This window comes from Natator depressus, chromosome 21, assembly GCF_965152275.1.
Source record: "Natator depressus isolate rNatDep1 chromosome 21, rNatDep2.hap1, whole genome shotgun sequence".
NCBI lineage: Eukaryota > Metazoa > Chordata > Testudines > Cheloniidae > Natator > Natator depressus.
Window position 1 is genome coordinate 16,503,496 of NC_134254.1, and position 24,801 is coordinate 16,528,296.

General features: G+C 55.4%; 1 protein-coding gene across 3 annotated transcripts in view; it reads left to right on the forward strand.

Annotated features, from left to right (window-relative positions):
* The window catches only part of ELAPOR1 (endosome-lysosome associated apoptosis and autophagy regulator 1), a 103,839-nt gene that overhangs the window by 42,122 nt on the left and 36,916 nt on the right, over positions 1-24,801 (forward strand). For 2 of the 3 annotated variants that reach the window (XM_074936323.1, XM_074936322.1), the window contains exons 2-15: positions 26-146; positions 983-1,175; positions 5,392-5,539; positions 6,877-6,957; positions 7,593-7,698; positions 7,786-7,935; positions 9,828-9,916; positions 11,941-12,118; positions 13,367-13,495; positions 14,666-14,756; positions 15,699-15,804; positions 17,181-17,318; positions 22,573-22,827; positions 24,130-24,303. In XM_074936323.1, the coding sequence (XP_074792424.1) occupies positions 1,015-1,175; positions 5,392-5,539; positions 6,877-6,957; positions 7,593-7,698; positions 7,786-7,935; positions 9,828-9,916; positions 11,941-12,118; positions 13,367-13,495; positions 14,666-14,756; positions 15,699-15,804; positions 17,181-17,318; positions 22,573-22,827; positions 24,130-24,303 (1,806 nt within the window). In that variant the 5' untranslated portion in view covers positions 26-146; positions 983-1,014. Of the gene's footprint in view, positions 1-25; positions 147-982; positions 1,176-5,391; positions 5,540-6,876; positions 6,958-7,592; positions 7,699-7,785; positions 7,936-9,827; positions 9,917-11,940; positions 12,119-13,366; positions 13,496-14,665; positions 14,757-15,698; positions 15,805-17,180; positions 17,319-22,572; positions 22,828-24,129; positions 24,304-24,801 lie in introns of those variants that run through there. The other variant, XM_074936321.1, reaches the window with a different exon arrangement.

A 24,801-nucleotide genomic window follows, 5' to 3' on the forward strand; every position in this document is an offset into this window, starting at 1 on the left:
CTCACCTCTGTGCTTTCTCTTCCAGTCTGAATACCACTATGAATACACGGCTTGTGATAGCCTCGGCTCACGGTGGAGGGTGGCCGTGCCGCACACCCCGGGACTCTGCACGGGCCTGCCAGACCCCATCAAGGGCACGGAATGCTGTAAGCTACTGGCCTGCCCCAGCTGACTTGTGCTCACTGCACAGGTGGTGACTGGGGGAGGCTGCATTTTTCACATCTCATCTGTGCCACTGGCTTCCGAAACATTCCCCACCCGGCTATTAAAGGGTGCAGGCCTGCTCCTGCTCCCTGTGAAACTGGGGGGAGCTTTGCCACTCACTTCCTGAGCAGCAGGGCAGCAAATATTAGGCCTGATTCTCCTCATGTAAATTAGGAGTAACCCCCTGAGGCCCCATTCCCCTCTGACCCCATTGTAAATCAGGAGTAACTCCATCGAGGTCACTGTAGCACCAGTGTGAGTGAAGCAGACTCAGACCCTGTATATCTGGGGTTTGTTGAGTATTTTTCCATGCAGTGATTATTGTAAGAGAGGCTCCAGAGAAAGACAGTGTTTCATAAGCTACAGAATAACACAGGGACGAACAGAACCTGTCTGCAGATAGGAACAGGCATTCATTAATCAAGACTCAGCTTCTTTTCCGTTCCTGGGGGAGACTAGAAAGACAGGACTGCAGCAGGGGAGCCCTTTAAAGTGAGCTTTAAAGTTGCAGCTGAAGAAGTGGGTTTTTACCCATGAAAGCTTTTGCCGAAATAAATCTATTCGTCTTTAAGGTGCCCCCGGACTCCTCATTGTTTTTAAAGTGAGCTGCGTATCAGTTCAATCAGACGTACAGCCCATAAAATGGGGATAGCCCCGCACTGGGAGTCTGTGATCCTGGCACTCCAGATGCAATACAAATGCTGGGGATCATTGGCTGAACCCTGTTCCGTGTCCCCCTCTCTCCTCTGAGCTCTGTCTCTGGGGTTCTGTGTTACAGCTTTCTCCTGCAAAGCGGGGCAGTTCCTCGACATGAAGGACCAGTCGTGCAAGCCGTGTGCCGAGGGCAGGTATTCCCTGGGCACTGGCATCCGCTTCGATGAGTGGGACGAGCTGCCCCATGGCTTCGCCAGCATTGCAACCAACCTGGAGATCGACAACAGCTTCTCGGAGTCCCTGGAGAACTGCACCACGTGAGTTGGTGGTTGCTGCGCCCCAGGGCACAGCCACCTTGAATGGAGCCCGGGGCTGCAGCCAGCATCCTTGGCCTTTCGTGCCGGAGAGCCCGGCTTCCAGGAGCGCTGATCCACTGCCCTCCGGCTGCAGTCAGTGCAAGCTTCTGGCCACCGGCACCTGACAACCAGGCTTATGCCATAATTGGACAAATCAGGGTGGTTCTGCTCTCGCTTGCCCAGTCTCACACGTCTTTCCATTGACAGTGACTCTACTCCTGATTTACACCAAGGGAGTGAGGGGAATCAGGCCCAGTGAGGTTACTTCTGAGTCACACCAGGGTGAGGGAATTTGGCCCCAATAATTGTGTCACCAAAAGTGTGTGATGTAATTATTATAATATCCTATATCTAAATAACTGCGAGTGATTTAGAAGTGGGGTTGAATACACTGGACTATTACTGGCTCGATTTGGGTTGGTATTTTATGCCTAACAGATCTTTAGGGGTTAGACATTTTGTGCAGCCCAGTTATTACTGAATAGCAGGGAAAAGCAGATCAGTTTTGTACGTGAGCAGTAGCACATGAGGGAATGAACCTGAGCCCAAAGGGAACTGGGGAGTGACTGAACGGCTGTGTTTGGAGACTCCAAGGCTGATGAGGACATGGCATAGTCTGAACGTGACCCTAACACTGCCGCAGAACAGCAGCGAGACGGCAGCCCTAGTTGTTAGGTCTCGTGCACTGTACTCAGTAGCGTGCCAGCGGCAGGCGTGCAATAGAGTGGAGGAACTCACTCCTGCGCAAAGCAGCGTCTGAGTGCCGATGGGGATGGGAGGCGGCTCTGCGCGGGAGCTGCCTCTCCCTGGAAGTCCCTCTGTCTGTTGCTGTGCTCACCGGGCCCTTGGCCGTGCAGGAGACTCTGGCATCCAGCTCCCAAGGGGGCATTTGGGGCTAAAAGAGTCTCTCTAATTTTTCTCTTCATCCTCGGTTCCCCATCTCTTTCTGCCCTGTGGTAGGCCAGGCCCTTCCCTGCAGGTGCGGTATGTAGCCAGCGGGGCGGCAGCATGAACACCACTCCCGTGAGCCATCTCAGGAGCCTGCTCCGGCCCGAGTCCTGCAGCACTGCCAGGCCAGGCGCCCCCCTTGTTCAGTCCTGCAAGGTTACATGGGGCTGATGAACCACGGCACTGCAGGTGCCCCTGCCTCAATTTCCCCTACCCGGGGTTTCCTATCTTGCATGGGGATTCCCATGGCCTGGGTCACTGGCTGAGTTCAATCCCCTTGCAGCAAACAAACCACAACCTCTACCCCCACTTGGGCCCCTCAGAGGTCCCCTGCAGTCTCCTCTTTGGGATGAAGCCCTGAGTTCTTACAGGGTCTTCCACAGGAGCTCAGCTTGTTCTCAGTAGCTCCTCTCCCAGCTGAGTTCTCTGGCCTTTCATGGGACCAGGTGTTTCAGTCCGTCCTCTGACCCGATTAACCCTGCCCTCTCAGGCTGCTTCACTGCCTATTACAGCCCAGGCAGGGCTAATTGAACAGGGCTGGCTGGCCCCAGGCCTACTGGCCCCTAATGGGGCAGCCTGCCCTGCCACACATACCCTGAAGGGTGTTCAGACCCTCAGATCAAGGCCGTCCTGGTTGGCGGCTCTGTGCTAGGTAGGTGGAACCTTGTGCCAGACGCTTTCCCTCTCTCCCGTCCTTTAGTCGACTGCCATCAGGCGCCTGCCGTACCGGGTGTTGTTCCCACGACAGCCCCATATGATCTGCCTGTGGGTGCCGTGGGGCAGAGCTGTGATCCCCTGCCCCTGCAACCCGCTGCCGCTGGAACAGCGCTTCACCCAGAGCAGTGCAGAGACCTCTGCCCTGCCGCCAGGGGCAGGGAGCATCCTCTCCCCGGGTCCGAGCACAGCAGCCAGCGGAGCAGAGCAGATCCTGTAGCTGAGCAGTGGGGTCCAATCTCCCAGCCAAAGCTAGTGGTAGCCACAAGTCCCCCTCCTCACTGGTGCCCTCTCACCGGGTCTTTCCCATGGTGGAGCAGAGTGGAGCAGCCAGCGTGTCCGACTGGCAAGGTCAGTACCGCGGGTCCGGTGGAGGGTCTCCTCACCCGCAGCTGATTCAGCCAAGGCCTGTCCAGAGGACCGTGAAAGACCCCATGTCATGGACTCTCAGGACTCGTGCTCTCTCCAGGCTCTGTATGGTCCCTGGGGGGAGCCCACTGTGCAGGCTCAACTCTTCACTGCCCTCTTCCTTTAGTTTTTGCCCAGTGCTTACATAACCTGTGGAACTCATTGTTACATGATATTAGTGAGGCCAAGAGCTCATTAGGATTCAAAAAAATGGTATAGGCATCTCTGGATAAGAACAGCCCTTATCGCATTAACACTTTAGTCTAACTGTGACTATAATCCCTGGCACATCATGGCATGAGCTGGCCAGCAACTCTGAGGGTGGGCTCTGAGCAATTATTCCATCGGCGCTCACTGAATTCTCGCCCCTTCCCCTGCAGCAGCTGGTGCTGGTGCTGTTAGTGCCAGACTGGGCTAGATGGATCCTGTGACCTTCTAGGACCTGCCTCTTGCCCCTCCCCCACTTCCACTCCTCCCATCTTCAGAGTTGCATAGAAAACCTGGCACGCTTGCGGGCACATCAGCCGCAGCTCTCTGACCAGGGAGGGTCTAGCAGCACCTGCCAGGGTGCAGAGACAGCCATTTGAAATCATCTCCTGGTGGTATCTTTCTGAGCTGGAGCAGAAACAGCATCTGTGTTGTAAGGAACCTGTCCCTGCAATCAGCCCTAGTAGCTGATTATCATTTGTTAGTGTTACTGCGATGGCCTCTGGCCTCCGGAAGGTGCCAAAGGGCTTTACCAGCAACAGGGGATGGCCAGATGCCCAGGTACTGGTTCTCCCACCACTGAACTGTAGCCACCTCTGGCGTGGTACATGGCAGCTGTTCAACAGCCCACAGCAACCTACCCAGCTGTTTTGGAGGTGAAGGAGAGCGCTGTCGCTGACTGCAGCTGCTGGAGGAAACTACGGCCTTGTCTATATTCAGTTGCATTACTACTAATTTAAGCCAGACTTATATTGATTTAACTTAATTTGGCAAAGAATTGACTTAAGCCTGGTTTAAATCTAATTAAGAGCATCCATGGAAGCCGTTCAATATCGTGCCGTTAGTTCAGTGGTCCCCAACCTTCCTATGGGAATAGCACATTCCTATTCCCAACAGACTGTGGCGAGCGCCAAGCACCCCGCTGCCGACATGCCGCCGAGAAACGGCAACGCTTCTCGGTGGCATTTCAGAGGGCGGTTCTCAGGTGGCAGCGCTCGGCGGCGGCATTTCAGCGGTGCGGTGTCCCACGGGCGCACACAACTGCCCCCGTGGGCGCCACTGCGCCCGCGGGCACCGCGTTGGGGACCCCTGCTTTAGTTAAACCAGGGCACCTCTGAATGCAGACAGGGCTCAGGTAGGTTTTAGTCTCCTCCCTCCCAGTCTTCGTGCACTGCAGCCGAGTTTGCACTACTCGCTCTCCTTTGTGGAAGCTGCTCCCGGACGTTGTGTGCGTTCCGCCATCCCGCACAGCTTCGTTTCCCTCCTGGCCTTTGATCACTTCCCACGCCAAGAAGGCGCTCAGCTGCTTCAATCGGAAAACAGGCTTTTCATGAGTAACTCTCCCTGGAAGACGGCAACGTGGCACGAGCGAGAGCGTTTATGCAACTTGCAAATGTAACTTACTTCTAGCGTCACTTAAATTATTCATTCCACTTCCGGGCGCACTCCGAGCAGCTGCAGCTCTGCAGAGCCTTGTCCCCTTTCTTCTCAATAGGGCCAGATCAGTCTGTTCGGCTCAGAGCAACGACCAGCGGGGGGGGCAGGAAGGAAGGTCACCGAGCATGCTGCTTTCCAGCCATGTGACAGGCTAGCGAAGGAGATGCGCTAAGGGAAGGCACGGTGGGGCTCCAGGCACTGCTACGTGATCACAGTGCTCAGGGCGGGGCCTTTCTAGTCAGCTGTGCCATTCTGAGCACACCTGCAAATCCCTGGTGATGCCAGTGACTGCACTGACCTGGCTGAGAGCAAAGTCTGGCCTGTGTGCTCCACCGGAGCAAGCGGGGAATGTCTCCCAGCCCCGGTGAGCGATGCTGTTCCTCACTTTGTGTAGCTCTCCTTTCCCTGAGCAGCATCTGGCCTCGGTGCTGTGCTCATTGCCATGCTGTTCTCGCTGTTCCAGCTCAACCTGGGTGCCCCTGGGAGACTACGTTGCCTCCAACACAGACGAGTGCACAGCCACCCTGATGTACGCCGTCACCCTGAAGCAGTCTGGCACCGTCTCCTTCGAGTACATCTATCCAGACAGCAGCATCATCTTTGAGTTCTTTGTACGTCTCCTTGAGTTGCTGCTCCTCGTTGGAGTTCTCCGGGACACATTCCCGTATCAGAGTCTCCAAGGGCTGGTCTGACACACCCTGGGAGGGTCAGGAGGGATTGAACCTGGGACCTAAACACTTGAGCCTCTACTGCAGGGGTGGGCAAACTAAGCCAGCCCGCGAGCTGCACCACATGGCTCCCGGAAGCCATGGCATGGCCCCACTTCAGCTCCTACGTGCTCTAATGGGAGCTGCAGGGGTGGTGCCTGCGCATGGGGCAGCGTGCAGAGCCACCTGGCCGCACCCCCGCATAGGAGTCGGAAAAGGGACATGCCACTGCTTCTGGGAGCCACTTAAGGTAAGCATCACTCAGAGCCTGCACCCCCTGAGCTTCTCCCCACGCTCCTGCCCCAGCCCTGATCCCCCTCCCGCTCTCCAAACCCCTTGATCCCAGCCCAGCCCAGTGCACCCTCCTGCACCCCAAACCTCTCATCCCCAGCCCCAAGCCTGCACCCCCAGCTGGAACTTGCACCCCTTCCTGAGCCCCGATCCCCCTCCCGCCCTCCCAGCTCCTTGGTTCCAGCTCAAAGCACCCTCCTACATCCCAAACTCTTCATCCCTAGCCCCACCCAGAGCCCGCACCTGCACCCCAACCCCAATTCTGTGAGCATTCATGGCCCTCCATACAATTTCTATTCCCCAGTGTGGCCCTCGAGCCAAGAAGTTTGCCCACCCCTGCTCTGCTCCCTGAGCTAACCGACCCAGCTGTGTTAGCCAAGGCTGGGGCAGGCTCCTGTCCTCTCACATGGCTCAGATGCCACAAGAGGAGGTCAGTCCAGCTGCTGTCACAGCCCCAAGAGGAAACGTGCACTGAGGGGTCCCTGCCCATCCCTCTGGCTCAGCAGGAGGTGGTTCACGGTTGCCCTTAGGAGTCTCTTGATGCCCAGCTCCAAGGAGCTGCTGGGAGTGCCGTCTGCTTGCACTGTCCCGGAGAGCAGGATGGCCGAAGTGTGGCTGGCCGCCCTCTCAGTTAATAAGCAAACACTCCATCTCCCAGCATGCAGTGCTCCATCTCAATCTGCTGGTGGAGAACTGCATGCTGGGACATGTAGTCTCTCTGGGTGGTCCCTACAGTAGATGCCAGTGCTTCGTGTGATGTTCTAGGGCTTGTGCACATTACCCATCTCACAGAGCCCAGCTTAAGGGCTTTGCCCTGTGGCAGGGGGTTGGGAGGGCAGTGGAAGTGGTCCTTTCAAAAACAGTCAATGGGGTGAGAAACTGCACTAAGAACCCAGCAGAGAACTGACCTGCCGAAACTGCATCCTCAGCCCGAGTTCCATGTGCCCTAGGTTCAGAATGACCAGTGCCAGCCGACTGTGGAGGAGTCCCGGTGGATGAGAACCACGGAGAAGGGATGGGAGTTACACAGCGTAAGTAGGAGCCAACTGCACGATCTTCCATCTCCCCAGCACAGCATGACACGGCTGGGGGCATGGCTGGCAGGCTGTGGAGACCCACACCTGCACTCACAGCCAGTGAGCTAACCCTGTGTCCCAGGGCTGCTGGAGGAGCTGTCCTGTAGATGGGGTGTTGGGCCAAGGTCCCTCCTCCCCTTCCCTGGGGGTGATCAGTTAAAATCCAACCAATAGCTGCTGGGGTCACACACTCAGTCCCCCAGAGTGACTGGTCATGTTAGAAAATCGTGGCCACAGGAGATGTCCCCGGTGTCCCAGCCACCACTCCCTTTGTCAGCACAGCTTGTTTGAAGGCCCAGGATGACAGATGATCTGTTGCTGAGTGCAGGACTGCTAGACTCTGATTCTGTCCTTGCCCACGCCGCTGTAAGTCGGGAGTGCCGGTGCTTGGTGGAGCTGCACCGGTCTGAAGCCAAGTGAGATCAGAGCTGGGTCCCTGCTCTAACCACTGGGTATGACCCCATCCCTGTTTCAACAAGCCTCTTTGGACCCTGCAATGAATTTGCTGGAGCAAAGGGACCAGGCAAAGCAACGTCCTATTTCCTACCAGGATTTGACCTACCCCCAGGGGGTTCTGTTTAATCTCGTAGGTGGAACTGAGTCATGGTAACAATGTGCTGTACTGGAGAACCACGGCCTTCTCCGTGTGGTCCAAGGTCCCCAAGCCCGTGCTCGTGCGGAACATCGGCATCACAGGTACATGCTCGCCCGCTGCACGATCGCACCAGCCACTCCCAGCCAGCGACAGTCTGAGCTGACTATGTGTCCTTCCCTCCTGCCCAGGGGTGGCCTACACTTCGGAATGCTTCCCCTGCAAAGCGGGCACCTACGCTGCCACCTCGGGATCGTCCTTCTGCCAGCTCTGCCCAGCCAACTCCTACTCCAGCAAGGGTGCTACCTCCTGCCAGCGGTGTGAGCCAGACGCCTACTCAGGTAACAGGCGGCGTGTTCCCACGCTGGCACCCCGACACGCTGCTGCTGTGTTCGGCACCCCAGGGCCTTCTGTGAAGGCCTGGCCCGGCTGTGCTGATCTCCCTCCACTACAAACCCTCCCCGAGCAGCAGGAGCTGCCAGCACAGCACAGCTTGCAGGGCTCGGCCTCCCAGGAGTTCAGGAAGCGGAATACGGCTAGCTGGGAGGGCCTGGCACAGGCCAGGCATTGCCATCGGGGTCTCCCTGACTGTCTGTGTCACTTCCTGTTCCCTGCCCACCAGTGGGATCTCCTGGCAGTGCCCCCCAGAAGCCCGATATAGACCCTGGACTTTGCCCCGGGCACTGCCGTCCCCTCAGGTCTGGGGCAGGTCTGGTTTTACAAAAGAAAACTCTGATCAGGTGTTTAAAATCCCCCGTACCTGGCTTCTGTGTCCTTGGAAGCAGTTTGTCCCCGCTGCCCCAGAGCCCCAACGGTTCCAGTTTTTCAGGCCTGATATAAAGGGGAGCGATTTTTGTTACAACATTCCTGCAGTGGAATGGTGCATTTACCAGAAACTTCCAACTCTGGAGAATGTGGTGCAGCAGGTCATTCGAAGGCGAGCAGACTTCTCTGGGGTGTCCCATCAAAATGAAAGCAGGCCCAGGAAAGTCCCACCTTCGGGAACCTGTCACAGCAGTAATACCTGTCACAACTAGCACTTTACAAAGGAGGTCAGTATCCGTATCCCCAGTTGGGGAAACTGAGGCACAGAAAAGGGCCGTGACCTGTCCAAGGTCATACAGCAGTTCAGTGGCAGAGCCAAGAATAGAACCCCGGTGTCCTGGTCCAGTGCTCTGTCCACCAGGCTGTCGGCTGGCCAGTGGGCGAACCCATTGCTAGCTGTTTCAGACTGGTCATTTTACAGTACCCAGCAGCTTCCTCCTGCAGCGACAAGGGTCTGTTACCCACCGGATCTACCCTGCCCAGCTGCCGACATTGTTGTGTGAGGCTGTGCCAGAAAACCGATGCTCATAGGGCAGCACTTTCACACTGCACAAATATTTGAAGAGGGAAGCACGTATTAGTTTCCACCCTAGATGTCTCCCAGCGATTGCTACAGAGCTAATTAGAACTGGAGTACCCAAAGCAGATCTTACCGCCTTGTGGTTTCTGCTCGATTGCTGGCCGACAGCTTTCTGGGAGCTGGCAGGAGCAGGGAGGAGGGTCTGTGCCCTACAGCAATGTATTGGCCCTGCTGGGCTGGCCTGTAGGGAGGTGGGGCTGACACGTCCCTAAGGGCTAAGATATGACTCGCTCTAACTGTGGTTAATTCACCCTGACTCTTCCAGAGTGGAGTCTGAAACATGGTCCCTGGGAGCTGTCAGTGATGTAGCAAACTCCAGGGAGGATGGTGCAGTGGTTAGAGCGCTGGCCTGGGACAGAGCTGGGTTTGGTTCCCACCCTGCCACAGAGCCCTGCGTGGCCTTGGGAAAGTCACTTACTCTCTCCGTGCAATGGTCCCCCCCGTCCGTCAGGGATAGTGGCCCTGCTCTGCCTCGCTGGGGTCATGAGGAGAAACACACCAAAGGCTAGTCCAGCAATAGGAGCTGGAAGACACCTGAGGTAGATAAACATACAGCACAGAGTTAGTGCACCCTGCCAGTGACTCTTGGGGGGGAATACGCACCATTAGACCCTGGAAGGGTTAATCAGTGAGCAGCAGCTAGTCTGTGCATCATGGACATGGCCCCACGTCACGGGCGGGACCCTGGACACACTAACGGGAGGACGTGAATGCTGAGGAAGAGCCAGAATTGTCCTCTAACGGCACATGCTACTGGGATCGAGTGGGCTGCCCTGCTCCCATTGCTTGGTTTTAACCACAATCTTTTTCTTTCTCTTTACAACAAAGACCAAGGCTCCAGCTCGTGCAAACCTCGTCCGCCCTGCACAGATCAGGATTATTTCTACACGCACACGGCCTGCGATGCCAGTGGAGAGGTATGTGCCGGCCAGTCTGTGTTCTTGTCCCAGGGCTGCCTCAGGAGTCACCCATTTCTATTTAGCACCGCAGTGACACTGTGCTCTTCTGTTCATGTTCAAAGCGCTGGCCGGCATTCGCTACTGAAAGGACACAGTTTACTTAAGTCATGCTCCTGGCTGCAAACTTTTCCTTGCCTTTGTTCCGCCCAACCCTGTAAGAGCTTGGAGTGGGCAGAGAGTGCACCGTGTGTTTGCTTTGGGCGGCTGGCAGCGCTCTGTCTCGGATTGGTCTGACCAAGAGCTAGGCAGCTTCCCCTGTTGTCTTTCACACCCACACCTGGGGAAAGCAGACTGACTCCATGGCCCGTTGGTTCGGGTTGTGTCTTTTTACGTATGAAGGGCGCAGTGGGTCTGAACAACCATGTGACTAAGTGTAGGCAGCATACAGAGCCTCGCGGCACACACGCTGAAGGGTTCGGGGGTCTCCTGGTGCACAGAACACAGCGAGGGCCACTGGAAGGCTCACTAAGTACTTAAAGGGGTACCACCCAATTCCTCTAACTACCGTTAGGGTTTGCGTACTCCCAGCAGTTGTCCTGCTTTAAATACAGAGGCTTAGCTAAAGTGAGCCAGCCCGTGCTGCTGTCCGGGAAGGGGAGTGAGCTAGGCTTGGGGGAAGGCACCTGTGTGAGTACCTGCATGCAGGCTGGAGCCCAGTATTGCTGTGGCCTGGAGCGGGACCCACGGGCACACCTGGCCCCTGAGTATGGCCGGTGGGAAATGGAGTCTCTTCTCCACTCATTTTAGTTTGTTCCCTGGAAACGCATGTTTGCCATCAAGGGGCCGGTGTGAGGTTTGATAACAACACAAACCTGACCGATCGCCAGGAACCCAGCTTCTTCTCCACACAGACCCGCTTCAGCCAAACGACTTGTCGGCAGGGGAAGCAGCCGTGTCACAATTCTTCAGCCTTTCCTCTGAACGCTCAGCCGCTGCCCAGCGCTCTTAGGTAGAGCGGGGTCTGAGCAACTCCCAGTCTTGACACATTTCTCCCCACACACCCCCGGGAGGCAGGGCAAGGCTGTTATCCCACGGACAGCTGGGCCCTGAGGGCCTAAGTGACTTGCCCTGTCACTCAGGAGTCTCCGGGGGAGCTGGGAAATGAACCCACATCTCTTGGGTGCTGGGCTGGTGCCCTGAGCACTGAGCCATCTTCCCAGGTCAGGGACAGGTCCAACGTGGCACTTCTCCCCGCATCTCCCCTTGGGAGCATTCGTGTTTAAAAACACTGCACCAGATCCTCAGCCCAAAGGGAGTCTGCCATTCCCAGCGGTGTGACAGGGACTGGAGGAGACAGGCTGGAATGTGCTGTGCTATGGGGATCCTGGGCTGTGTGGAGGAGAGTATACCGGCACAAGCTAGAGCAGCCAAAGGGCTGCTCCACCTTCCATTGCCCCACCAGCTCCCAGCAGCCCGGGATCAAGCTCCCTGGCTCTGTTTAAAGCCCTGCCCCTTTACATCCCAATGCACAGTCCTGGGGTTGGGAGCAGGGCTCTGGGAGTCTGCGCTGCTGGCTTCTGGTCCCAGCTCTGCTCTGCCTTGCCATGTGGCCGTGGGAAAACCCTCAGCTGGGCGCAATGCGTTTCCCTGGCCCATGGTGAGGGTCGGTTAACAACTTCGCGTGAAGCTTGGAGATCCTCCAGTGAAAGGGGCATAGAACTGCAGAGCCTTGGCATGACAGCTCTTGCATCCTGTCAGCAGCTGACTCTGCCGCCTGCCAGGATCAGGGTGGTTTCTGGTTAAGAAGAAATCTCCACTCTCCCTTTTGTTTGCCTCCCCAAGGAGCGTGCTGGGCAGGGCGCAGAGTCGCAGTGATGGCTGTTACTGCACACTGCTGGGGGTGGGTCCCATGTACAACAGTGCCTCCTTGTGGAGGTGATTCATTTTCTGTCTCCCCACCAAGCTCACACCAGCTGCCAAGTGTCCCTGCCAGGCTCAGGCTGGGCCATGCTCACTCTCACCTGCTTTCTGTGCTCCTCCAGACTCAGTTAATGTTTAAGTGGGCAGAACCAAAAACCTGCAGCGAGGATCTGCCTACAGCCGTGCAACTGCCCCCCTCAGGGGTGAAAACCAAGTGCCCGCCCTGCAACCCTGGATTCTTCAAAACCAACTCCAGCGCCTGTGAGCCCTGCCCATCCGGCTCGTACTCCAATGGCTCCGGTAATGCCACCCTGTCTGTTATGTCGGCTGAGTCCAGCGGGGCTGGAGATCAGCTCTCCCAGCAAGGCACAGCCTGGGTTTGTTCCCCGTTAGCCATGCTCCGTGGGCCATGGAGTCAGGGCAGGTTTGGGTTCTTGACCTGGGGCAAGTCACCATGTTGCTAAATGGGAGGATGGGCCTGGCTAGCTCCCTGCCAGGGCCCTGGGCTGGGTGTCCAGTATAGAGAAGGGATCCCTGCACTGAAAGTGGCAGAACCATTGGCTTACCCTGGCCATCCCCTCGGCATGTTGTCAGGCAAGAAGGAGCATTTGGCTTTCCTGCCTCGCACAGGGCAGAGAACCAGGAACGCCCGCATCCCACTTGTAGCTTGTGGTTGAGCTAGAGGCTGGATTTGAGAAAGAGACGCCTCGTCCTGTCCTGGGGAATCCACCCCGTCCCTTCATCATTCCATTGAATAATTGCCCTCACTTAAAATCCGCCCCTTATCTCTAGCCTGAACTTCTCTAGCTTCAGCTTCCAGCCCCTGGATCCTGTTCCTTGGACTCTAGACCAGGGGTGGGCAAACTTTTTGGCCCGAGGGCCACATTGGGGTGCAAAACTGTATGGAGGGCCAGGTAGGGAAGGCTGTGCCTCCCCAAACAGCCTGGCCCCCACCCCCATCTGCCCCTTCCCACTTCCCGCCCCCTGACTGCCTCCCTCAGAACCCTTGACCCAGCCAACCCACCCCTGCTCCATGTCCCCTGACCGTCCCCACCTGGGACCCCTGTCCCTAACCACCCCCCAGGACTCCACCCCCTATCTAACCCTCCCTTCCCCCACCCCGAACCTCCGCCCCATCCAAACGCCCCCTGCTCCCTATACCCTGACTGCCCCCCGGGACCGGCCCCCTTGCCAGGCCACTCAGAGCAGCATGTCTGGCTGCCGCACCACCTGACTGGAGCCAGACACGCTGCTGTGCTGTCCTGCATGAGCGCGCAACCCCGCCGCCCAGAGCGCTGCCCAGGGCAAGCCTCCCCGGTGGGGAGCTCAGGGGCCGGGCAGCACCATCCTGCAGGCTGTAGTTTGCCCACGTCTGCCCTAGACTCACCCTCTGACCCATCCTCCTCTGCTCGTTCCATGAGTCCCCATGGATTGCACCCTCCACGGACTGGGAGTGAGACTGCTGGAGACGGCACTTCCCCGCTCCTGCTGCATGGCATCCACGGCCAAAGCGCTGAGCTGGCGTCACATGGTTTCCCTCTGCTCCAGGCTGCATCAGCTGTGCTGCTGGGACCGAGCCGGTGCTGGGCTTCGAATACAAGTGGTGGAACACCCTGCCGGCTAACATGGAGACGACCGTCCTTAGTGGAATCAACTTTGAATATAAAGGGTTCGCAGGTACCTGTGGGGAGTCGTTTACCAGCGTGCTTTTCACCGGGGGCTGGCCGGGCTTCCCCCGGCGCAGGAGACGCTGCCGCTGCGGGGCTTGGTTAGCTGGCCCTCAAGTGGGCAGCTCTGCACCCAGCTTTCAGTCCCGGTGGCATGGGCAGTGGGTATAATAGGCCAGGGGAGGCTGCCGCCAGACCCCTGGCTGTGGGGTTCTGGGGGGGAGGTTTGTTTTATTATGCCCCCTGCAGGTTCTGGGGCGGCTGAGGAGACGGTATGTGCTATTCAGCTTCCTGGGTTCATCAGTAATCTCTCTGGAGTCCAGCGCCTCGTCAGCTGCCTGGAACGTGCATGGGGCATAGCAAAAGCTTTTACCGGAGGAGAGTCTGAGACGCTTTTCTCCGGGCAGCTTGGGGTCTGGGCAGGGGAGACACAGCGTGGCTGCAGCTGGCCCTGGACTCCTCCGGGCAGGTGGGGCGGGGACTTGGAGCTTCAGCTGGCCCGGGGCTCCTCTGGCCGAGGGGGTGTGTCTCAGGGCTCCAGCCGCTTGGGGGGAGAGGGGATCTCAGGGTTCTGGCCGGGTGGGGGAGGGGGTCTCAAGACTCCGGCCACAGGGGGTGGGGAAGGCTGAAGGGGCGGAGCCAGGGCCAGCCTCCCCAAAGGGGGGCTCCACCCGCCGCCCATGCCTGTTGGGTTATGTCCAGAAGGGGGGTGCTTGTCCCTGTAATAGTTATCCTGGTACCATCCCTCGCACGGTTCCCCCTTCCGTACGGGACTAGCCGTCTTAGTACAGGCTCCTTGGTGCCCCCACACCAGAGGGTGGCATTGCTGTGTGCCAGCAAACAAACCTGAAGCAGCAGCCAGGCAGTGGAGGGCGACTCGCCCACGCTCTACCAGTAACCGATGTGGCTCCCACCAAAGCCACTGGCTAAAACCCGTCAGGGGACACAGAGATGCCCTGGGTGGGGGGGCAGATGAGAATTCTCCCGTCGCCCTCCCCACCGGGGGGGCAGCACTCCACCCCTCTGCCCAGGGGGAAGTAACCGCACAAGGCACCAGATGGGGTGTGACGCCGTCCACCTTGATCTGCCCCTTAAATGCCTGTCCCTGGGGCGCTGTCCTGGCAGTGGCCGTGCTCTGGCAGTCCTGGGAGTCTGTGACTTTTGGCCTCTGCTCTTCCAGGGTGGGAGGTGGCTGGCGACTACATATATACAGCAGCAGGCGCCTCCGACAACGACTTCATGATCCTGACAATGGTCGTCCCTGGGTTCAGGTGAGAGCGGGGGTGGCCTGCCTCTGGCCTCGCGGCGCCCAGCATTCCAGGCCCCAGAAAGCCACAGGGGGCAGGGCAGATTTCAGTGGGTCACTGCCCCGCGGGCAGGTGCTACACCTCAGTGCACAGATGGGCTTGGTTGAAAGGGCTGCCCTCGCTCCCAGCGCAGGAAGCTGGTGTTATTAATCATGCTCATTCCGGCAGTGCCTCTGGGCTGGCCAGGACTAGGCCTTGTGGTGCCAGGCGCTGTACAGACAGCCCCTAAGATCTCACGGTCTGACCAGACAGACCTGGGGGAGGGAGGGGAGAACACGCCAGCTGGGCAGCTGGGTTGATGCCAGGACTTTGTGGGAGGTGGGTTTAGTTGGGAGGGGATAAATGGCAGGGAGAGAGATGTGGAAGAGAAGCGGGGACAGGGCAGGAGTGGAGTGAAGCTGAGGGGTAGAGACTAAGGGAGGGGATTGGCTGTTTGTGCCCATCAGCGCAGGGCAGGGAAAGCCCAGTCAGAGCTGTAGGAAGGACCCTGCCTTGGCCGTGGCTCCAGCCCCCCTCTGGCTGGCTCCTCCCTGCAGTTTTTCCCCAAGGCCACGTAGTCAGGGGAGGGGTGGGCACCCCTGGGTCCTGGAGTCTCCCCTGCACAGTATCTGGCCCAAGAGGGTGCTGGGAGGGTAGGCCCATTTTACCCCCTCTCCATGCAGCAATCCCTGCTCTGGCTGCTCCTACGGGCCAGGGTCTCTGGCTTGGTCTCAGACACACATGCTGAGGCCAAGACTCCATCACTGGGGTAAATCTGGAGTAAACCCACGGAGCAGGGTCCCTGAGCAGAACCTGCCTCCCAACACCAGTCACCCTGCGCTCCCTGCATGCGCATCCAGGCACTCTCAGCCCTCTCCAGTGCCTTGCGCAGCAGGATGCAGCCTGAGATCCGCTCTGTGTTTGCAGGCCCCCGCAGTCTGTGATGGAGGATGTTGAGAGCAAAGAGGTGGCAAGAATCACCTTTGTCTTTGAGACCATCTGCAGCGTGAACTGCGAGCTGTACTTCATGGTGGTAGGTCGGCTCGGCTGCTTCCTGCACTGGTTCCATTCCCGCAAATCATCACACTCTCTCTGCCGCCTGGGTAGGGCCTCCCCTGCCCCGTCACACCCCTAGGAAGTGCTGTGGGCTCTCTTGGGGCAGGCATGCAGCTTTCAGGTCTCTGAGTCGGGCCAAAGGCCGGCTCAGGCTGCAGGCTGCAGGCTGCCCAGCAGCTTCCTGGAGACACATTGGTGGGCCTAGATCCAGGTCACAGGAAGCACCAGTGCATCTGGGACCTGCACTGCTGTCTCAGCAGAGAGACCCAGGGCTGAGCTGGAGACTGAGCTCCCCTTTGACCCACAGTGGATGGGTTGTGGGAGAAGCTTGCCCAGCCGCTGCCCATGCTGTACCCACTCTGGGTTAGGGGCCCTCTGTCTCCAGGGCTGTCACTCAAGCACTTCCCTGCAACTCTGAATTCCCTTAACCCTGAAAAGTCCTGTCCCCAAAGAAGCTGGAAGAAGGACCCCTGGAGAGGAGCATCTCCTAGTGCACACACCTTGCCCCACTGCGCACACACCTCCACCCAGTTCACTCCTCTCCTGGCCGCTGGCATGCTGCGGCCTCCCTCCCAGCTGCTGCAACCCACCACTCCTGTGCCTCAGTGTCCTGCCCTCACTACCATGTCCCTGCTGCCCACTGGTCTGCCAGCCAGTACCATCCATCTGCATTGCCGTGCGTGCCCGCAGAGCACCGTGTCCCCTCCCGATCCGGTCCTGGGAATGGCCGTCACGTCCTGGCAGAGAGGTTGGGTGAGATGAGCAGGGTCTGAGTATCAGGGACGAGGCCTCTAACCAGCTACATGCACAGTGTGATCCCGGCCACGAGAGGAAAGGACGGGGGCTTCAGCTGTGGTCAGGGGGCTCTTCGTCTCGAATGGATAAAAGTGAGAGATGGTTCATGCTGGCCGCCTGGTGTGCATCCCTCCTGGTCTCTGGTCTCCTGAGGTGCATGGCATCACTTCTGCCCTTATTGGACAGCTGCCCGCAAGCACTGACTCAGGAATGTCTTGTGGGCTGGAGTCTGTGCAATTATAGAATCATCAAATCAATTCACAAGTCTTGGCTGGGTCGGTGCCCAGTGGGCGTCCGAATGTGACACCTAAACGGCCCCTGGGTCACAGCACCTGAGTGACTCACGCTCTGAATTCCAGCTGCAAGAGCTGAGCGCCCAAGTGGCTTTTGGAGCTGGAACCTGACGGCACCTGTCTCTGAGGTGCTTTGAAAGCTGCAGCCCGGCTGGGCAGCGGGAGGGGACTCGGGGGTCTGGGTAATAAAACCCTTCTGGGTAGAAGTGACCAGCTGCTCCGGTGGCCGCTGACCAGCCCCTTTTGTCTTCCTACCCCCTGGCAGGGCGTGAACTCACGGCCCAACACGCCCGTGGAGACCTGGAGTGGCTCCAAAGGGAAACAGTCCTACACATACATCATCGAAAAGAACGCCACAATGAGCTTCACCTGGGCCTTCCAGCGGACGGCGTATCACGAGGCGGTAAGAGGGGTGGCAGCCTGGTCCCAAAGTTCCTTGCTCCTTGTAACGATGCAGGTTCTGGTGGGACCCAACGGAGAGTGCCAATTCAGGACCAATTGCTTCAAGCAGGGCAGTTACAGCCCAAGGCTGGGGTTTCTGTGCACACCAAGGTCAAACCAAACCAGCCAAACAGAGAAGACTTCGGTTTTACCCCACTGGTTAACCACAAGTCACACAAGCAATTCCCTAGACACTCCAGTTTCCCAGTATCACCACCAGTGCCCCTCGTATGGGGACAAATGGTTATGAAAAACAATACCCCCGTAAAAGAACAAAGGTTCTCTCGATCCCAAAGGACCACGCCCCAGACCCAGGTCAATATACAAATCAGATCTTACCCACAAGTCACGCTGTTGCCAATCCTTTAGAATCTAAAATCTAAAGGTTTATTCATAACAGGAAAAAGATAGAGATGAGAGCGAGAATCAGTTAAATGGAATCAGTTACATACAGTAACAGTAAAGTTCTTCATTCAGGCTTGCAGCAGTGACAGAATAAACTGCAGGTTCAAATGAAGTCTCTGGAGAACATCCACAGCTGGGATGGGTCTTTCAGTCCTTGGTTCAAAGCTTCAGTGTAGCAAAGTCCCTCCAGAAGTAAGAAGCAGGACTGAAGACCAGATGGAGGAGCTGCAGCAGCTTTCTATAGTCTCTTGCCATGTGGTCTTTCTTTCTGTGTCCCAAAGACAAGCTGTCCAGCACATGGCCTGGAAAAACCTCAGAGTTCTGTCCATAGGCAGGTCCCTGCATGCCTTGCTGAGTCATAAGGTGTATCTGCCTTCTCTCAATGGGTCAGTTGTGTAGCTGATGGTCCTTCATGGGCCATCAAGCAGGCTAGGCAGAGCTGACACCAACTTCTCTGGGGTGTCACCCAAAAGCAGAGCATAAGTTTGAAATACAGACAGTACAGAGCCAATATTCATAACTTCAACTACAAAAATGATACACACATATAGACAGCATAATCATAATCAGAAAACCATGACCTTGTCTGAGACACCTCATCTGACCCCCTTCTATATAAGATTTGGTCCCACCACACAACCTTGGTTGCAATGATGATCTATACAGTCCCAGGTTATGTCAATAACGTCACACCCCCAATGCAAAATTGATGCAGGAAGGGATGACACAAACATCACTGACTGCATCCCAAGAGCTTCTGTCTTTCTACAGCTAATATTGGTGTATAACAGAAATGATTTATCAAAGTCATGTTCAATAACATGATTGAATCTCTTTACAAAATCAAGGTAAAACTTGGTTAGAACAGTAGTGGATTGGATCTGCTTTTGCAGCATGGTTCCTGTATGTCTCATGTGATCTTGCCAAGAGCTAAAGAACATAGCTACTTGATCCATACAAACTCTGGCAAATGTTTGGAACCCAATTAACATCAAGTCAATGTAGATATTAATGTTGTCCATAGGACAGGAATCTTGGCATTTAGCCGTGAAAGCAATATGGTAGTGTGCCTCAGTTTCCCTTTTCATACAGCACATTAGGTCTGGAATGTCTTTTCCCCTGTGAAACGTTCCAATACTGTTTACAGGCACTAACTGTGAAACATCAGTATAACAAGGCCTTTTAACACAAAGTGTGTTCTCATGTAATCCTTTTAACATGTTCAAGGGTTTTTTCAAAAGGTTAGGCACACTGGACATTTTTACATTATTACATTGAACATTATTACATTGGTAATAGCAACACATTTGTTACAAAAATTACCATGAGCAATAACAACAAATTCATTGCAAGTGTCCATCTACAATCATGTTTGTTATTCCATACCTTTGGCTCAGTACTACTGGGGTTTTGGCATTTTAGGGTTAACCTGTGGCTTCCCTTTGCAAAATTAAGGTCTCTCTTTTCTTTTTGTCCTGTAGGATCAAACCCTGATCTCTCTTGCTTAACAGAATTCACTGGCTGATTGGGTGTGCTCTCTGTGCTAACAGCTATTGGTTAGTCTCTAAGGTGCCACAAGTCCTCCTTTTCTTTTTGCGAATACAGACTGACAGGGCTGCTACTCTGAAAACTATTAGCAAGTCTTTCCTCCCCTAGTCAGTCAGGTAATTTGCATTACCACAGACAGGAGCCAGTTCACCAGTTTTCAGATCCTTAACTGCTACCGATTCCAAGGCTGGACTCTGTCTTAAAGAGATTCCATCCATTTTCACTAACAAGCTAGACTCAAAGTTCTGTTGTCCTTCCCTTACCAACCTCTGCTTCCACATGGAATCAGATGTTAAGTTCACTGAGAGACTACAAGTCATATCCAAAGTGTCTAGAGATGAGAGTATACCTGCCATCCCCTGCATTCTCGAGAGATTAACTACACAGCTGTTCTGCTCTGCAGACTCAGCTACCCAGTCTTCCCTCTGAACCTGAGACACAGACTGTTCACTTACAGAATCAACATAGAGACATTCCTCTCTCAACAACCTTGTCTTCCCAACAAGCTGGCCAAACACAGCCACTTGGTTATAGGACTGTTTAACTTTCTTAACAGCTTTCACTCCATCTGAGACCATCTCAAAGCTATCCACACTGGATCTTTCAACAGGAAAGTCAGTGGATCCATTCACAACAGAAAATTTCTGGCTGTTAGCAACTGAAACTTTCTTGATTAAATCACTTTCACACCCTTCAGTTGCAGTAAACTGCTTGCAAAGAGTCCATGAGGATTCCTTTCCCTAGGGCTTGTCTAGGCAACAATTCACCCCTCACAGAAATTCTGCTCTTATCCTCTTTACCTAGGGCTTGCTCTAGAGGAACACTTTCCTGAGCAACAACAGACTCTTTCTGGGTCTCACTTACATCCAGAATTACCTCTGGCCCATCCAGCGGATTCCTACACAATCCCCTTTCAGGCAAACTCACAGACTTCCTAGATAAAAGGTCAGAAGCATTCTCCTTCCCTTTGCCACACACAAGTTCAGGAATCTTTTCCTTCTTGCTACAGGTTTCCACACCCTCAGTAGGTAACACAATCACATCACCTTCATGCTCTCCTTGTGCCCTGGTTAGGATCTCACCCTGATTAGACAGAGTTGCTCCACCCTTTCCCAACAACACACGAGCAACAGGCAAAATACAAGCACCAGAATTGTCTGGTCTCTGGGATTTTACATAGACACTAACTGGATGCGACCTAGTTACAGGGCCATTCTCCCGAGCAGACACAAACTTAGGACCATTCCCTTCCTGGGCTTTAGCTGAATCCAGAACAAACTCTGAGACAACTGCACTACCCTCAACCATGACAGGCTGAAAGGCCCCTTCTGTCTGCTCCACAGACAAAGAAGAGCCGGACATACTTTCTCCTTTACCAGGCACACAGCTTGGGATCTCATTCCCCTTGTCCCAGCACACAAGGCTGGCCACAGACAGCTGCTTGGAGATCAGGGTAGCTCCCTCCATAGGCAAGTCAATACCCCTGACAGAAACAGGCACATTTCCTTCACTGTCAGAATTCTCCACCCAGCTAACAGGTAAGGTCCAGGGACACTCATCTTCCACTCTCCTCGCCTTCCCACACTGCTGACTAGACACAGCCATCAGCTCACAAGGCTGCCTAGGCTCACCCAAACTTTCCTTACCAGGCAAATTGCCACTCTCCACAGATAAACTGCTGCTCTTCTCACTACTCTGAGCTACTTCCAGCAAATCACAGTTACCCTTTTCAGGTTCACTTTTACAAGCTGTACTAGCCAACGATCCATCACTCATCAAAAATCTACCCTTTCCTTCCTCAGTTAGGGCTTTAACCCGACCATCCACTTTAATCTGCTCCTGAGAAACATTGTCCTGACCAATGAGATCTTTCTGTGCTTGATCTAATTCCAGATTCACTTCTGAGACATTAGACAGACATTCAGAAACTTCATTCACAGACAAACTGCTTTTTTGCACAGACAAATAGCTATTTCCCACCAGGTTAGAATCCCCCTCTCCCTGGCCATGGCAAAACTGGTTAAACGCAGAAAACTGCTCAGAGTAATACAACATATCAAAGCTTATGCTCAAATAAATTTGTTAGTCTCTAAGGTGCCACAAGTCCTCCTTTTCTTTTTGCGGATACAGACTAAAACGGCTGCTACTCTGAAACCTGTCAGTAATGGCAAAGTTCTTGGTTCAGGCTTGCAGCAGTGATAGAATAAACTGCAGGTTCAAATCAAGTCTCTGGAGAACATCCACAGCTGGGGTGGGTCATTCAGTCCTTTGTTCAGAGCTTCAGTGTAGCAAAGTCCCTCCAGAGGCCAGGAGCAGGATTGAAGACCAGATGGAGGACCAGATGGAGGACCCGGACCAGATGGAGGACCTGGAGGACCTGCAGCTTTTTATAGTCTCTTGCCATGTGGACTCTGCTTTCTGTGTCCCAAAGACAAGCTGTCCAGCACACGGCCTGGAAAAACCTCAGAGTTCTGTCCATAGGCAGGTCCCTGCATGCCTTGCTGAGTCCCAAGGTGTGTCTGCCTTCTCTCTATGGGTCATTGTATAGCTGATGGTCCTTCATGGGCCATCAAGCAGGCTAGGCAGAGCTGACACCAACTTGTCTGGGGTGTCACCCAGAAGCAGAGCATAAGTTTGAAATACAGACAGTATAGGGCCAATATTCATAACTTCAACTACAAAAATGATACCCACATACAGACAGCATAATCATAATCAGCAAACCATAACCTTGTCTTAGACACCTCATTTGACCCCCTTTATATAAGATTTGGTGCCACTACAGGACCTTGGATGATCTATACAGTCCCAGATTATGTCAATAACATCACACTCCTCTCCTGTCGTGGAGACCATCTGTACATGTCAGAAACTGGGATTTCCTTGCAATCAATTCTGGTTAGCAGTGTCCCTTCAGCAGAGGCTGGGCAGCCGTGGGCAGGGAGCAGCCCTGTGGCTCGAGAGACCCAGCTTCCGTTCCTCCCTCTGTCCTTGTGAGACCTTGGGCAAGTCCATTAGCATATCTGCCTGACCTCCCGTCTGCGCAGTGGGGACGGTAGCTCCACCCTCCCTCCCAGGGTCACCATGTGAGTGCTTGCGAGGGGCTCAGACACTGCAGGCTGGGGGCCAGGCCCCAAGGTAGGGAGCCAGGAAATGTCCCTTCACGTTCCTACTGCTCAGTCCCAGGACAATCCCTGCGTTCCTGGCGCACCCTGGGGCAGCGCTGCTGATTTTGTGGATTCACGGGGACCCCTCTGTTTCAGGGAAGAAAGTACACGAATGACGTCGCCAAGCTCTACTCGATCAACGTGACCAACGTGATGGATGGGGTGGCCTCTTACTGCCGGCTCTGCGCCCTGGAGTCCTCGGGCTCCTGCACCTCCTGCCCGCCTGGGAACTACATAGACCGAGCCTCCGGAGCCTGCCACCCATGCATACCCAGCACTTACCTGAAAGCCCACCAGCCCTATGGCAGTCAGGCCTGCATCCCCTGCGGCCCTGGAACAAAGAGCAACAAGGTCTTGTCCCCTCCTCCTCCCTCTTACCCATGGGGATGTGGGGCTGGTGCAGCAGGTGCTGCGCAAACGCCCACGCTGAGTCAGCCCCGCGCTGAGCAGGCTGATCCTGCAGATTGGTGTGTGTGAGCAGCCTCGTACATCCAGTGACGTCCCAAGGGCAGAAGGACCGGCCCGCCTGGATCCGACTGCAGGATCCGGGCCTGGTCCCTGGTAAGGGAGAGCTCCCCTCTCTCTGTTCAAACTCGCAGTGACTGCACCTCCTGGCAGTGCATGTATCACAGACCTCCCCAGCCGAAGGGTGGGGTCCCTGAACTAGTGCAAGTCTCTTTCCTGCTGGGCTGAGAGGTTTGTAAAGTGTGATCCCGAGTTTGAGTTCCGCTCTCCTGTGCAGAATCCAGGCTGCCGCACAGTTGGCGGCCTGCCCATCAGTAATGGGCGGGGAGGGCTGGGCCTGTAGTGAATGCAAAGGGGATTTTTTTCTGAGGCTGCTGGACGTGTATGTTCTGTGGTACCAGAAGTGCTAAGGCAGTCTTCTGCCTGGGTCACTATGCAGGGTCTCCAAGGCCTGGCCTGCCCGTATCGTTCCTGCTGACCATGGTCCAATTGTCCTGTACCTGGCCGGGATTCTGCTGGGAGTTACACTGACAAATCCAGCAACTGTTGATTTCAAGACTTACCATAGTGGGGAACTGATGGACTTCCCAGCAGAATGGGGCCTCCCTAGACGTATTTCCTTAGAATTTTTTTCTCTTCCCTCCGCCCCCCACCCCCAGTTTTTCCTGCCTTGAACTTAGATCCTGTATCATGGGAGTTGGGGTGGAATGTTGGGCTCCGAATGACGCCAGGCGAGTGTGCACATCCCTAGATAAAGCCGTTGCATTGCCACCAAACCCGCATGGCGCGTGGGGCGACACGGACAGCGCGCCCACAGCAAGGGTGGCCCAGTGCTGAGTGCACTAGCCCGGGCTGGGGGACACTTGAGGTCAGTCCCCTGCTCTGCACAGGCTCCCTGGATGACCTGGGTCCCTGTTCCTCAGCCTGTGAAATGGAATAATGGCCCTGCCCTGAGGGTGACTACGGTGCAGATTCTGAGCTGCCATGTAAGTACCCTAAACAGATGGATAAATTACTTGAGAGGTCCCTGTAGAAATGCCCACATCCTTCCGTGTGTCAGGGATGCTGCTCCTTAAAACACAGCCCATCCAGAGGCCAATTTTTGAGAGCGCCTCTGAGCCAGCAGCAGCTGTTCAGCACGCTCTTGGAAGGACTCGTATTGGCTGACTGGGACGTTCCTCCCCCCAGATCCATTCACTGTGCTACAACGACTGCCGCTTCTTGCTTGACAAGGACGGCAGGACCCTGGAGTACGACTTCTCAGCGCTGGCCAATAGCACATCCTTCGCAGGCGGGCCAAGCTTCACCTCCAAGGGGCTGAAATATTTCCATCACTTCAGCATCAACCTGTGTGGGAACCACGTGAGTGCACAGGGGTGTTCCTGTATCCTCTGCTGACCCCTGCAGCCTGGGGCAGCTGAGGCTGGGATTTCAGCCAGCGCTGGTGCTAAACCTGGCTGCTTTTGTTTGCTTAATGTATTGGCACCACCAGCAAGAATGGGAATGGTGTTGAGATCTGCACGCACTTACCACTTGCGTTGACGCATCTAGTGTTATTCTGCAGAGCTGACGATGCTCCAAAGGTATGGTACATTGGCAGTTGCCCCAGCTGGTAACACCCAGATTCCTGTGGAAAGTGCCATAGACTATTTAATGACCACAAGCATCTAGGTGTCATGCCTTTAGATAAGAACATAAGAGAGGCCCTACTGGGTCAGACCAAAGGTCCATCTAGCCCAGTGTCCTGTCTGCCAACAGTGGCCAATGCCAGGTGCCCCAGAGGGAATGAACAGAACAGGCAGTCCTTGAATGATCCATCCCCTGTCGTCCACTCCCAGCTTCTGACAGTCGGAGGTTTAG